This window comes from Kwoniella botswanensis, chromosome 1 (assembly GCF_036426115.1).
Source record: "Kwoniella botswanensis chromosome 1, complete sequence".
Lineage (NCBI taxonomy): Eukaryota > Fungi > Basidiomycota > Tremellomycetes > Tremellales > Cryptococcaceae > Kwoniella > Kwoniella botswanensis.
This window is the reverse complement of record NC_088599.1, coordinates 8,985,253-8,997,556: the sequence shown is the minus strand read 5'-3', so window position 1 is coordinate 8,997,556 and position 12,304 is coordinate 8,985,253. Positions and strand designations below refer to the sequence as shown.

Sequence of the window (12,304 nt, the reverse complement as noted above, 5' to 3'; positions counted from 1 at the left end):
AGTCAGCATTTCGCAAGACTCTTGCTCTATCTACTTATCGTCGCCTTTACATACTCAGCCATGCTCACCTGGCCATGCCAATACACCAACTGTGGGGCCAGATCTACACCTGAGATTGGTGACTGTACAAAATGCGGCAAACATCTATGCATCATTCACACCACACCTCTTTACCACCCTTGCGTCGAGCTTGATGTGAGTATCCTGTATCACAGTAGGCTTTAGAGTCCGTCGGAAGCTCATACCGATCAGGACGATGCGGCTTGGGAGGCTACGTATGCAGCAATGCAAGGGGAGGTCAGTCCAAATAGCTAATTACACCCTTACAACAGAAACTGACGATAGGTCCAAACAGACGTCTGAATTACTGCAGAAAGTAAGAGACGCTCATCTTGACCAAGTAGCATCTTCCATGCGACCTAGTCATGCTTCTTCCATCGATATTTCTGAGGGACCAACTGATCTTCTGCAGGGAGGTTACAACATCGCTTTCATAATCGACTTCGATGATGGTGTCAAGTCGATTGGCCGTGTACGTAAGCAGACTTTCAATTCTCCGCCTTGCAACAATCCGAAAGTCAAATCATGAAAGCAAGATTGAAACCATGAAGATCTTGAACGAAGCGACTAGGCTGGTACCAAAAATGCACTTGCCGACTGGAGAGGATGGCATTGGACATGGTGAGTGCTCACCCACTTCGGGACAGGATTGCATGTACAGTATATTTGCTGATTGATGACCGTCATAGATGAATTACAATACCTCTTCCTCAATTTTGTAGAAGGACAACCACTTCATCCAGCTATCTTGAACGGAGAAGAATCACCTCAAATATTAGCTCAGGTCATTCAAGACTATGCCCTTTTCCAAATTAAGATCAAGTCCGTACCCTTTGACAGAATAGGGTCTATTTACCCCGATCCACTTAACTCCTCTTCTACAACAGTAGGGCCTCTGATAGATCTTTGCTTCTGTTTCGACGACCCGCCTCACTTCCTTGGTTCTTTCCTCAGCAACAAAGATCGATACTTGGCTCAAATTGACTTTAATCATCCGGATGATCCAAATCTCATTTATGTCTTTCACCTTGACCTCCGAGCTCTGATACACTTGTACCAGAGTGGGAAGATGACACCGATGAAAGGAAGTTCTATCTTAAACATGCAGATGATAAAGGGGATCATATATTCGTGGACGACGAAGGTCATATCACTGGAATCATCGATTGGGAATGGTGAGTACATGCTCCCGCAGCTTGTCGAACACTGCTGAGCCTACGGATGACAGACCAATGTGATAATTAGGGCTTACGTTACTTCCAAAACCGAAGCATTCTCTCCACCGCTCGCGATAATCCTCCCATCTTCCTTCTGGGAAGGTGACAACACTCTATCCTCGTTGGAGGAGATGCTGATCACAGAGTATGTCAATCTTGGTCACTCGGATTTGGCTAAATGTGTCCAAGAAGGTAAATTCTATCAAAGACTCCACATCCTACTGGGATATCATCCGGAGCTCAATCATCTCAAAGCTCTGAGGGAGATCGTTACTGGAGATAAGATCTTTTTCGCTAATGACGGAGAATACAAGGATTTGTGCCTCACTAGATATGGTGAAGATGAGGGATACCTTCGTTTGCTCAGAAATACCATCGCCTGAATCCTCCATTGATCAGTATCTTGAGCTTCATGATATCACATATAATATGCTTTCAATATGTTATGTATGCATTCATCGCCATTCATTGCCTTGCCATAGTACCATCCCTTTGACCAATTTCCACGCCTTCTTGGCTCGCAGCCCTGTGATAAGGTTCAACTTCACTTCTGACCAAAAGTAGCTCCGGAAGATCTGTTGTTATCCTTGTTGGTATCGTTAGAGTTGTTGGTATCGTTAGAGTTGTTGGTATCGTTAGAGTTGTTGGTATTGGTATTGGTTCCACTATTGGCGGTTGAACCAGTAGTGTTGCTGGTAGAGGTCGAGCTTTGATAAACTGGATCGACTGGATTACCTGTACCGCCATCTGGGAAATAGCCTATCATCTAGAAATCCTTCTCTACACAGGTGAAGAACGTACGAAGGTAACAATACTCGCCACCTTTTCGTGATCCAGCAATGTTCAGACAGCTAGGGCAAGACCTGTACACTGTCTCAGCCTGGAAGGAAGGAATTGACAGGTAAACGTGTTAACTCACATTTGACAGTATAAGGAACTTGAGAGTACAAAGCTATTTGAAAAGTTGTTCTTGTGAAGAACTGTGAGATAGGAAACTCAGAACTTCAAAATTACCTCACCCTTATATACACCTCATTGTATTTTGCCTGTCCCCCCGTTTCTAACAAGATGATGCAATTGAACACGTCTCGAAGTTGAGGCATGAGAAGACAATGAAGTGGAACTGGCATACAACGGGCAGAGGAAGCATCTGAAAGAATGCATTTTTTTCCCGAACCATGCATCAAAACATTGGATGCATATTCACAGTCGATACTGTAATATCGACACAATGATGTGACGTACAAGCGTATTCCATCGAGGTGTTTGTTCCGTCTGCTGTGCTTACTGTACCACTCCATACTTGATGGATTCTGACCGAGTGCCCGATTCATACCCGTTCCAATGTCTATGGGCAATAGACAACGACTGCAATTGAGGTACCACCCGCATGGTACATAGTGTTCCAGAACCCATACTGCACTGTCTCATTGATCTGTGTCGATATGTATACAGTACTGTATGTTGGGATCCGATGCAACACAAACCCAACACGACCAAAAGTGCCACCTTCCTTTGGATTGATGGCTTGAGTGTTGAAGATCCGTGTCCGATTCTTAGCGTGATGCATGGTCCGCATCCATCACATTTCACCAACTGATCACTCACACAAATCAAAACAGAAAAGAGATGATTGTCATCCGATCGTCAAATCGTCAAGTTCCCTCGCCACTCCTTGATTCCTTTTCTTAATTCTTTAGCAGGAACTCACTCAATCACCTTCATGCCAGAACTTATCGAATACCCTTGTGAAGCTGCTGGATGTCAAGCTAGAGTCTTGCGATGGGATGCTATATGCTCACTATGTCATGTCGTCTGCTGCTCCGAGCATAATACACCAGATCATCACCCTTGCCAAAAAGCTAGGACGAAGGTGAATCTCGCTAACTCTCTCATATGCGGATGGGGACTGACCTTTGGATGCAGGAAACCCCAGAATTGCGAATGACTGCGCTCAGACAGATACAAGCGGATACAGAACGTCAATATGTGAGTACAATATCACCATTGTCATTAACGGTACACCCGGTTGTATGACATTCTGACTGCGTTCTTAGCTTACCACCATCCTACTCGAAATGCACACATACAAAGATATCATACTCGGAGATGTCAAACAGCTTCGTCCTTCCTCCAATTGCACCCTGCATCTACCCGAGGACTACGAAGCTCTTCAGAAGTCCAAGTGGTATGCCGCCTACAACATTCACTTCCTGATGGAGTTCGATGATGGTATCAAATGGTTGATTAGAGTTAGACAAAATCAGGGACATCGTCTACCCTCCCAAATCACTGAACCCGGGATTCAAAGTGAAGTTGCTACTCTTCAAGTTCTTCGAGATTACGGTATACCTGTACCTGAGGCTTATTTACCTGGATACATGCGTGTGAAAGGAGAAAGAAATGGTACGTTCACATCCGTCCCCAAACTCCGGGGATCCTACTGATACGGCTTTCACAATTCTATAGAGACAACGCTGGATTACTTCTTTCTTAGCTTCATGGAAGGTACACCTATGGATATACCTCGAAGCGGTCACTTGGGTGAGATCACACTACCCGACGATCAGCTTCAGCACTTCATAGAAGAATATGCTAAAACCGAAATCCAACTTCGGAATCTCAGATTACCATTCACGAAGATTGGCTGTATATACCCTGCAGAACACGACGGTATGCTTGTAGGACCAATCGTATCTAGAGGAAGCTTCATGAATCCTACACCACCTTACTTTATGGGACCTTTTGACACTCTCAAGGATATGTATCTAGCTAAGATTGATTCAGCTCTTCGGTATATATCGTTAAATGCACTTCAAGGTCAAAACCCTGTTGATGCCTATCTGTGGCATTTAGAATTGAGAGAGTTAGTCTCACACTCGAAGGTTTTGTGTGAAGTTCCGGATGATTTGTTCATCAAGCACGACGACAAGAAAGGAGATGAGATGATGGTCGATTCAGAAGGGAAAGTAATAGGAGTTATAGATTGGGAATGGTAAGTACTGCCTGATGTAATATGTTCCCATCGTCTCGGCTATATGCGTCGTTCTGACTTGATGTCTTCAGGGCGTATGTTACTACCAAATCCGATGCTTTCTCCACACCATGGCTGTTCAATCGTACTTTGGCTTATGTTCGAGAAGGTTCCAACTCCCTTACCCATCCTGAAGAACTGCTCGTACAGCAATACGAGAAAATGGGATATTCGGACCTTGCAGACTGTGTGCGCGATGGAAGACTGTACCTTCGTTTGGATAGAATAGGGTATTACGATTCAGCTTATAAGAAGTCGGGATTTAGAGAAGTATTTGGTGATGATGTTCCTTCGGACTTCACTCCCCCTGAGCATGATGTAGATTGGAGAGTGTTTTCTATGAAGAGGTATCAGAAGGATGAGGGTTTGAAAGAAGTTATGAACAGGTTTGGATGGACTTTGGAAAGAGCAGAAGAAGAAGCAGAACGAATGCATTAAGCGAGGTAGAGACTGAACATATCCAAAAGATGATGGGTGATTAGGGCAGAGTGATCTGCAGCATTATTATTTGAGATATGAAGAATTATGCATTATCAAAGAGACTCCGTATTGACTGACACACTCCGATGCTCTCCATCCGCTCTCGGTTGCTATAGCACGGGTCATCCGCAATACATACAGTACAGTACAATGTAATTATTCCACATTCTTGGTCAGTTCAATATGTGATTCTTTCAGTGCACGGTAGACGGTCACAAGAGTATCGTCAATCTCTGCTGGGTAGTTGGGGCAGGTGAGACTGGAGAAAGTTACAGGGAGATCATCGCGTACCTGGAGAGACTCCTGAAATTGTTATCCATAGTGTGATAGCAATCTTAAATTGGATAAACCGTGTGCAAATCCAAAGACTTCTCCTATACATCCATGCATGCTTGACATTCTTGGTCAGTTTAACAAGTCCCTTCCGCCTTTGCCCTTCGTACAGCGGCCATATCAAGCTTAATTACTCTTCCATTCACAAATCCTCATCGAATACCGTTATCTCACGGATACAGTGCTAATAGAATCCGGCAGCTAGACCATACGGTCATCAAACGAAAAAGGCTAACGCATACCCTACTCTTCGTCGGCGTAGTAATTTTCGTCTACGCATCGAGCGTCGGTCAGTTCGGGATATTTGGCTGAGAGGCCAGACACTGTACTCACGCTCTTCGCAGAATACACCACCTTTTCTTTGGGTGGTATCATCTTCAGGATCCCAATTACAAATCGGACATCCGTTGTTCTCTTCCTCAGAGGTGGTGTTGTTGGTTTGTTCATCGGACCTGATATTCGATATGGTGGTCAGTCATTACTTAGGATTGACAAGGAGCCCTCACATGATGGACAATGTTGTATGCTGAAGGCAAAAAGTCTGTATAGATCAATAATTGATGTTCGGTCCGGGTGGGAAAAGGGCTTGAAGAAATGAAGTACAAATGGCGACATGGGAAATCAAGGTCAGACTTATATGTTGTATTTCTGGAAAGGTCATGATGGATTACTGGGCATCTTGATGACGGAGAATGACGGAGAAGAAGTTTATACATCTGCCTCGCCTTCATGTCGTGTAAGCCAACATAGACAAAGCTTCTGGCCGAAAGACCGACCATAAGAGTCATGAGGTCCTACTGAGTATGGATTGCTTCTCTTCTGAGCCTCAGCTTCTGTGTGGAGGTGATATTGAGCTTCGGTACACGACAACCCCTTGAAGCACCACTTCCCCATGGCATATGGCAGAATATTCCGAATCAAATACTGAATCTTGAATGGCAAGGGATTAGTTGACACTTCCCAAACGAAGAAGCATACACAATCACTGGTAGCTATAGGATACAGTTGCCGTGCTGTCGACCTCGAGCGAATTCAATCACTCGGCGATTGGCGATGTTTCGCCACAAACACACGCTGTGTGCCACACAAACAGACCATCTCCTAGCATCGATCAACAAACATCCAAAGCGCATCATCATTACCACGTATTTTTGCATTGCAAACAGTACTGTCATCACATTCACAGTCGTTCAAATCACTAAGACTCTTCATATGTCTCCATGACAGCTCTTGGGCGTTGATCACGCTACTAGCTTCTGCAACCCAGCCAAATCATCAAACATGCCAGAGCTGATCGAATGGCCTTGCGATTTTCCCGAGTGCGGTAGATTGATCCTCAGCGAAGATGCTATATGTGAGCTCTGTCATGAAGTCCGCTGTACTACCCATAACACCAAGGAGGATCACCATTGTAGAACAATAGGCACGAAGGTGTGTCACTGCTTCTGATTAAAGCAAAAGACAAGGAGCTATTTGCTGATCCTGACATCATGATGATCAGGAACTACGTCGAGAGAAGAAAGCCAATACTAAGCGACAATACGTGCGTACTGGAAATCCATCGATCATATGGTACAGGAGAATACCGATAGGGAGCTAATAATCAGTCTCCATTAGCTGACCTACCTCATCTCGCAACTTCGCGTATATTCGCACCACATCACCCAGCAAGCTACGTCACTTCGTCCCGGGCACTCCTGCAATCTCAACATACCCGAAGCTGTAGATGATCTCTTGCAATCGGGACTGTTGGCAGGCTTCAATGTGCATATCAAGCTGGAGTTTGAAGATGGTGTCAGGTGGCTTCTTCGAGTACGACAGGATCGCCGACATCGACCGCCAAAGATCATCAGACAATGTAGTATAGATAGTGAAGTAGCTACGCTGAACACCTTGAAGAAAGGTGGCATACCTGTCCCCGAAGGGTTCATTCCAATACGGACCTGTCTAGATGATCAAGGCCAAGGTGAGTATCCCTTTTACTACGTTGATCGAACATGCGGGGTTACTGATACCGGGATTGATAATCCTGTAGATATTCCTTTCGATTACTTCTTCTACGAATTCCTCTCAGGTTCAACCTGGCGTATGCCCAAACATCCTCTCAAGTCACTCAGCCTTCCAGAAGACCGTCTCTTACAGCTTATGGAGGGTTATGGTCAGATACAGATCAAGCTTTCGGAGCTTCGACTTCCTGTTGACCAGATAGGCTGTCTTCGGTCTGGCTCACAGCCTGGGAAGATTGAAGTTGGACCTGTTATAGCTCGAGGTTGTTTTCAGACTCCTGAGCCACCATATCTCCTTGGACCGTTCTCCAGCATGAAAGATCGATATCTCGCTCATATTAAAGCAACCCTGGACTACATCCTGTTAGGAGCGATATGTCAGTTCGATCCCATAGACGCATATCTTTGGCACCTCGAGCTAGAAGAATTGGTCAATCACAGTGTTATTCTAGGACAACCAATCAAGGAAGTATATGTCAAGCATGACGATGAGAAAGGTGACCACCTGATGTGGAATGAGGAAGGAAAAATCGTAGGAGTGCTGGATTGGGAATGGTAAGTGTCATACAAATCGCATCCGCATCTTCCTACCAGATCCTTGAGTGTCAATGTTTTCTATCAGGGCATATGTGACCAGCAAAGGAGAAGCGTTCTCATCGCCTTACATATTCTACGAGTCTTGGAAATACATTAAAGGCGATAACACTCTCACCAAAGAAGAGAATATGTTGATTGATTACTATGAACGCCATGAAAAGTCGGATTTGGCAAATTGTGTCAGGAATGGTAGACTGTATCAGCGGTTGAGTCGAATTGGTCGATATGATAAGGTGTATACCAAGAAGGGGTTTCGAGAGCCTTTTGAATCAGATCCTCAAAAGGACTTCTGCCCACCAGAGAAGGATGTAGATTGGAGAGTGTACATGATAAAGAGGTACAAGGATCATAGCGGCCTGATGGGCATGATGGAGAAATACGGATTTTCATTGAAGAAGGCGGAGGTAGAAGCAGCAGAGTGGCACCTGAAGCAACAGACGTAGATCAAAGAGGACCTAGGACAAAGAGGAACTGCAGAGAACAAATGACATGTAAAGCATTTAACAAATATATACATGTAAATACATGATTCTTCACCATTCGTATACGGTCCTTCAACATACTCTAGACGTTCGTATTTTTTCGAATATCACCATATTTTCCAATAAGCTATCCCTGATATTCTGATTCACGCTCGAATCTCATAGGATCTTCTTCGCACGTTGAATTATAGAGGCGACGAGATCTCGAATATATAGGAAATCATGATATAGATTGGCATATGCATACATCTACAAGACCGATTGGGATACTTACTTCTCCAACGTACTACCATCTTATGCATCAGTCGCGTCAAGGCTTTGCTCTCTTGCAGCTTGTGATTCTGCCTTGGTATCTGGCTTTGCCTTCCTAGACTTTCTCTTCTTGGCTTTCTGGAGCTCCCTCATATCTGCCCTTCTCTTCACTTGCTCTGCGCCCAAGCTTCCACTTCTTTCTGAGCCCTTTCCGAGGTCCATTTACATCTCTTCATCATTCCAATTAACCCTTTATGATTCTTGTATCTCTTCATCATGTACACCTTTCAATCGACATCAGCTCTGGGAGGATTGAATATCCTTCCCAAACACTTCCCTGAATCCCGATTTCTGCAAAGTCTGCTCATAATGGCCAATGTGATCAAGTTGAACATATAATCTACCATTTTGCACGCAATCTGCTAAGTCGGGTCGATCGTATCGTCTGTAAACCTCTATGAGAAGCTCTTCGTTTGAAGTAAGCTCGTCACTTCCTAGACGATAGTTTTGGTCTCGGTAGAATAGACAGGGACTGGCGAAAGCTTCTGCTTTGGTAGTGACATATACCCTGAAAGGGTATGAGACTTATGGTATCAGCTCTACTGCGTACGCTGCATTCGAACTAGGAGTACAACTATGTAGTAGGTGCGGCGCCCTCGGCCTCACCATTCCCAGTCAATGATACCGGTAACCTTCTCCTCTTCATCCACCATGAAATGATCTCCCTTCTCATCATCATGCTTGATATATACCTCTTTCGGCTCCTCCTCAAACACGTTACAAGCATTAACGAGTTCTCCCAACTCCAGGTGCCAAAGGTATTTGTCCAGTGTTCGAAGTGTTTTAGGTGCATAATGTCGATCGTAGTTGAGAGTAGCATCGACATTTGCAAGATAGCGTTCTTTGTTGGTAGAGAATGGACCAAAGAAATAGGGTGATTTTGTCTTCATCAATGTTCCTCGGCAAGCGATTGGTCCTACCTTGACTGAACAATCTCCATGATCAACATCCTCATAACAGAGACATCCGATCCTGGTGAAAGGAAGAGGATGATTCGAATGTAGAATTTGGACTTTGGCGTATTCATCGATGAAGTGTAACAATCTATCACCCTGAAGGTCGATGCTTCCATACCAATGTGCACGAGGCACTTTAAAAGGTGTTCCTTCAATAAATTCGCAAAAGAAATAGTCGAAAGGTAATTCTGAAGTCCTACCAGCGTCAAATATCGTTCTTCGGCGGAGGAAATCCAGGATCGTAAACTCACTCTGTTTTCCTCCCTTCGAGATATCGAGAGACATTGGCAAGTACCCTTTCGCTACGGGAAGACCCCCTTGCTACATAACACCTAAAATCGCAGCTTCACGTTCTATGACCGTACTGGCTATCTCTGCAGGTGGTCGATGACCTTTATCTTGACGCATTCGAAGAAGCCATTTCACTCCGTCATCAAGGGTGATAACAAAGTGAAGGGTGAAGATTCCAATCTTACTGGATTCGATGGAAGCATCAAGATCTTGGGGAATGGTGAGCTGACAGAAGTGACCAGGACGAAGTGTTCGGACTTCATTGACGAGGAAGCTATGATGGTCAGTTAATTGAGTCAAGACACCACCATACTGGGCAAGGAGACCGTGAGCATCATCAATCGAATATTCTTCTTATATCGGGACGCTATACGCCGAGAAAGATACATACATATGCTTTACGAGCCCGAGCTCAATTTCTCCCTTCTCCTCTAGATTGTGAGGGCCATACTGCATGCAAGGAAGATCGAATGTATTCATCTTTCCAGTGTATATCCAGATCCACTTACACGCCATTGTCTACATAAGTGAAAGCCGACTTTGTCGTGCTTCTTACAAAACACATTCCAACACCATCCACACTCCGCCCATCTGGTGACGACCTCATTCTCGCAATCCGCCACAGTACAAGCGTTTTCGTATAGCTCTGGCGTTCCGGAATATCGAGTACCTCGAATCAAGATGATGACAAGCGTTCTGACAGAACAGTGATGGTGGAAGACAGGTACCATTTGGCTACAGTCTGTAATCTTTTCGTCACTTTCACGAAGAACTAGAAGGCATCCGAGAGACCCCATATGGAATGGTCACAGGCCTCATAAGGAGCTACCAACCTGGCTAGCTTGTTTTTTACTCATGATGGTGACGCAGATCAATCGACCCTCTGTACCGGTAGCGAACAATGCGATGTATGTGTGTATGTGTGTATGTGTGTATGTGCGTGTGTGTGGCACTGCGAAACATGCTTCTCGGTCGTGTCGAAAACAATACGTAATCCATTTGCTTCCTTTTCCTCCACTTGGCACTTGGACACGTCCGTTGCTGTACTGAGTATGCATTGATCGCCGTTTGTCAAGATCCCTTTGGTCACCTTGTCGTCTCTGTAACCATGTTCCCAATATTCTACCCATCTTGACCAGACGATTGGGTTGTTAGCATGCCTGCACTATTCGAGTGGCCTTGCGATTCTCCCGGCTGTCAATCCAAGTTGTGTGCCCAAACGGCCATATGTGATTTGTGCTACCAAGTTCTATGTCCAGAGCATGATGTAGCCCCCGCACATGCCTGCAGAACTCCTCACACTACCGTGCGTCTCTCTGCAATGAGCTGCTGTGGTTATCTGCTTATATGACGTTCTGTACTTATCAGGAACAACGCCGGAATGCTCAGGACAACGCTCAAAGACAATACGTAAGTCGCAGAGACCGCCGGGCTGGTTGGGTCATTCATCTGCCCAAATGTATACACTACAGCTCGGTAGGGTATTATCGGATGTTGCAACACACAAGAAGGATCTGATCAATGATGCCCAACGACTCCGACCTGAACATACATGTCACCTCATTCTGCCAGAAAACTCCGAACAGCTCTTCCAGCAATGTCGAGGTGCAGGATTCAACGTTCACTTCACTCTGAAATGGGATGATGATATCAAATGGTTGATTAGAGTACGACAGGGTCGAGGACATCGAATTCCTCTTGAGGTACGAGAAGCTGATATCAATAGCGAAGTTGCCACTTTGCAAAGATTGAGAGCAGGTGGGATCTCTGTGCCGGAGGCTTGGCTACCTGGGTATCTGGATGGTTGCAATGATGGTATGCCAACAAGTAAGTACATCCAATATTGATACTCGACTGTACCTGTGAGTCGGAAGACATCGCTCAATCTCTACGTGGCAGTATCGCCTTTCCCATTCGACTACTTCTACACTCTCCTGCAAGGTCGACCTTGGCCGATTCGGAAAACCCCTTTCTATCCTATGCGCTTACCAGAGGAGGGTATCAAAAACACATCGACAGGTTGAGTAGGGTAGCAGGACTAAAAAATTTATCTCAATGGTGTTTATGGTACTGTAGGTGTGCGGATCAGTTCCCCAGATATCCATAAATGCTGAATGCATGTACGTGAAGTCAAACTTCTAAACTTTAGACTGGACTGAGCTTTGTGTAGTTCATTATCTTACTGTACGATGAGAGTGATTGCTATGAACGATGCATGCATATAAGAAGAAACAACAACGTTATCACGTACTATACTAGACTATAATGATACAAATAACCATATTGACCAATCGACCGATCGTACTGAGACTAAACCACAAGAAACCAAGAGAGGCAAGAAAAGGAGGAATAGTTTACAAGAAAGAGATCATCATGTCGTATCATGAACACAGACAAACGGAACAGAAAGAATCCAAGCAATTATATATACACTCGAGAAGGTAGAACCGATAAACCGTATCTAATGATAATGTATCGATATTTATGTTTGTTTTTGTCGTATAGTATGGTGAATCAGGTCTATAAGAGGTTAAGA

General features: G+C 44.7%; 8 protein-coding genes across 8 annotated transcripts; 5 read left to right on the top strand and 3 right to left on the bottom strand.

The window, feature by feature from the left end:
* Positions 1–605: 605 nt before the first annotated feature.
* L199_003379 (uncharacterized protein) lies at positions 606–1,660 on the top strand (the record flags this gene model as incomplete). The annotated part of the gene is made up of 4 exons (XM_064889112.1): positions 606–681; positions 750–1,001; positions 1,121–1,235; positions 1,306–1,660. The coding sequence occupies 4 exons, from the start codon at positions 606–608 to the stop codon at positions 1,658–1,660; spliced, it is 798 nt and encodes a 265-aa protein (XP_064745184.1).
* A 161-nt stretch (positions 1,661–1,821) lies between these two features.
* L199_003378 (uncharacterized protein) lies at positions 1,822–2,043 on the bottom strand (the record flags this gene model as incomplete). Its single annotated transcript, XM_064889111.1, has 1 exon — positions 1,822–2,043. The coding sequence occupies one exon, from the start codon at positions 2,041–2,043 to the stop codon at positions 1,822–1,824; it is 222 nt and encodes a 73-aa protein (XP_064745183.1).
* Positions 2,044–3,000: 957 nt separating this feature from the next.
* L199_003377 (uncharacterized protein) lies at positions 3,001–3,314 on the top strand (the record flags this gene model as incomplete). The annotated part of the gene is made up of 2 exons (XM_064889110.1): positions 3,001–3,150; positions 3,204–3,314. 2 exons carry the CDS (start codon positions 3,001–3,003, stop codon positions 3,312–3,314), a joined length of 261 nt encoding a protein of 86 aa, XP_064745182.1.
* A 41-nt stretch (positions 3,315–3,355) lies between these two features.
* On the top strand, positions 3,356–4,749 carry L199_003376 (uncharacterized protein; the record flags this gene model as incomplete). The annotated part of the gene is made up of 3 exons (XM_064889109.1): positions 3,356–3,683; positions 3,747–4,272; positions 4,344–4,749. 3 exons carry the CDS (start codon positions 3,356–3,358, stop codon positions 4,747–4,749), a joined length of 1,260 nt encoding a protein of 419 aa, XP_064745181.1.
* Positions 4,750–6,405: 1,656 nt separating this feature from the next.
* L199_003375 (uncharacterized protein) lies at positions 6,406–8,170 on the top strand (the record flags this gene model as incomplete). The annotated part of the gene is made up of 5 exons (XM_064889108.1): positions 6,406–6,555; positions 6,626–6,667; positions 6,742–7,090; positions 7,160–7,685; positions 7,753–8,170. The coding sequence occupies 5 exons, from the start codon at positions 6,406–6,408 to the stop codon at positions 8,168–8,170; spliced, it is 1,485 nt and encodes a 494-aa protein (XP_064745180.1).
* Positions 8,171–8,758: 588 nt separating this feature from the next.
* On the bottom strand, positions 8,759–10,031 carry L199_003374 (uncharacterized protein; the record flags this gene model as incomplete). Its single annotated transcript, XM_064889107.1, has 4 exons — positions 8,759–9,029; positions 9,128–9,665; positions 9,729–9,798; positions 9,954–10,031. The coding sequence occupies 4 exons, from the start codon at positions 10,029–10,031 to the stop codon at positions 8,759–8,761; spliced, it is 957 nt and encodes a 318-aa protein (XP_064745179.1).
* Positions 10,032–10,064: 33 nt separating this feature from the next.
* On the bottom strand, positions 10,065–10,499 carry L199_003373 (uncharacterized protein; the record flags this gene model as incomplete). Its single annotated transcript, XM_064889106.1, has 3 exons — positions 10,065–10,080; positions 10,160–10,218; positions 10,278–10,499. 3 exons carry the CDS (start codon positions 10,497–10,499, stop codon positions 10,065–10,067), a joined length of 297 nt encoding a protein of 98 aa, XP_064745178.1.
* Positions 10,500–11,048: 549 nt separating this feature from the next.
* L199_003372 (uncharacterized protein) lies at positions 11,049–11,792 on the top strand (the record flags this gene model as incomplete). Its single annotated transcript, XM_064889105.1, has 4 exons — positions 11,049–11,074; positions 11,137–11,178; positions 11,249–11,595; positions 11,668–11,792. The coding sequence occupies 4 exons, from the start codon at positions 11,049–11,051 to the stop codon at positions 11,790–11,792; spliced, it is 540 nt and encodes a 179-aa protein (XP_064745177.1).
* Positions 11,793–12,304: the final 512 nt, after the last annotated feature.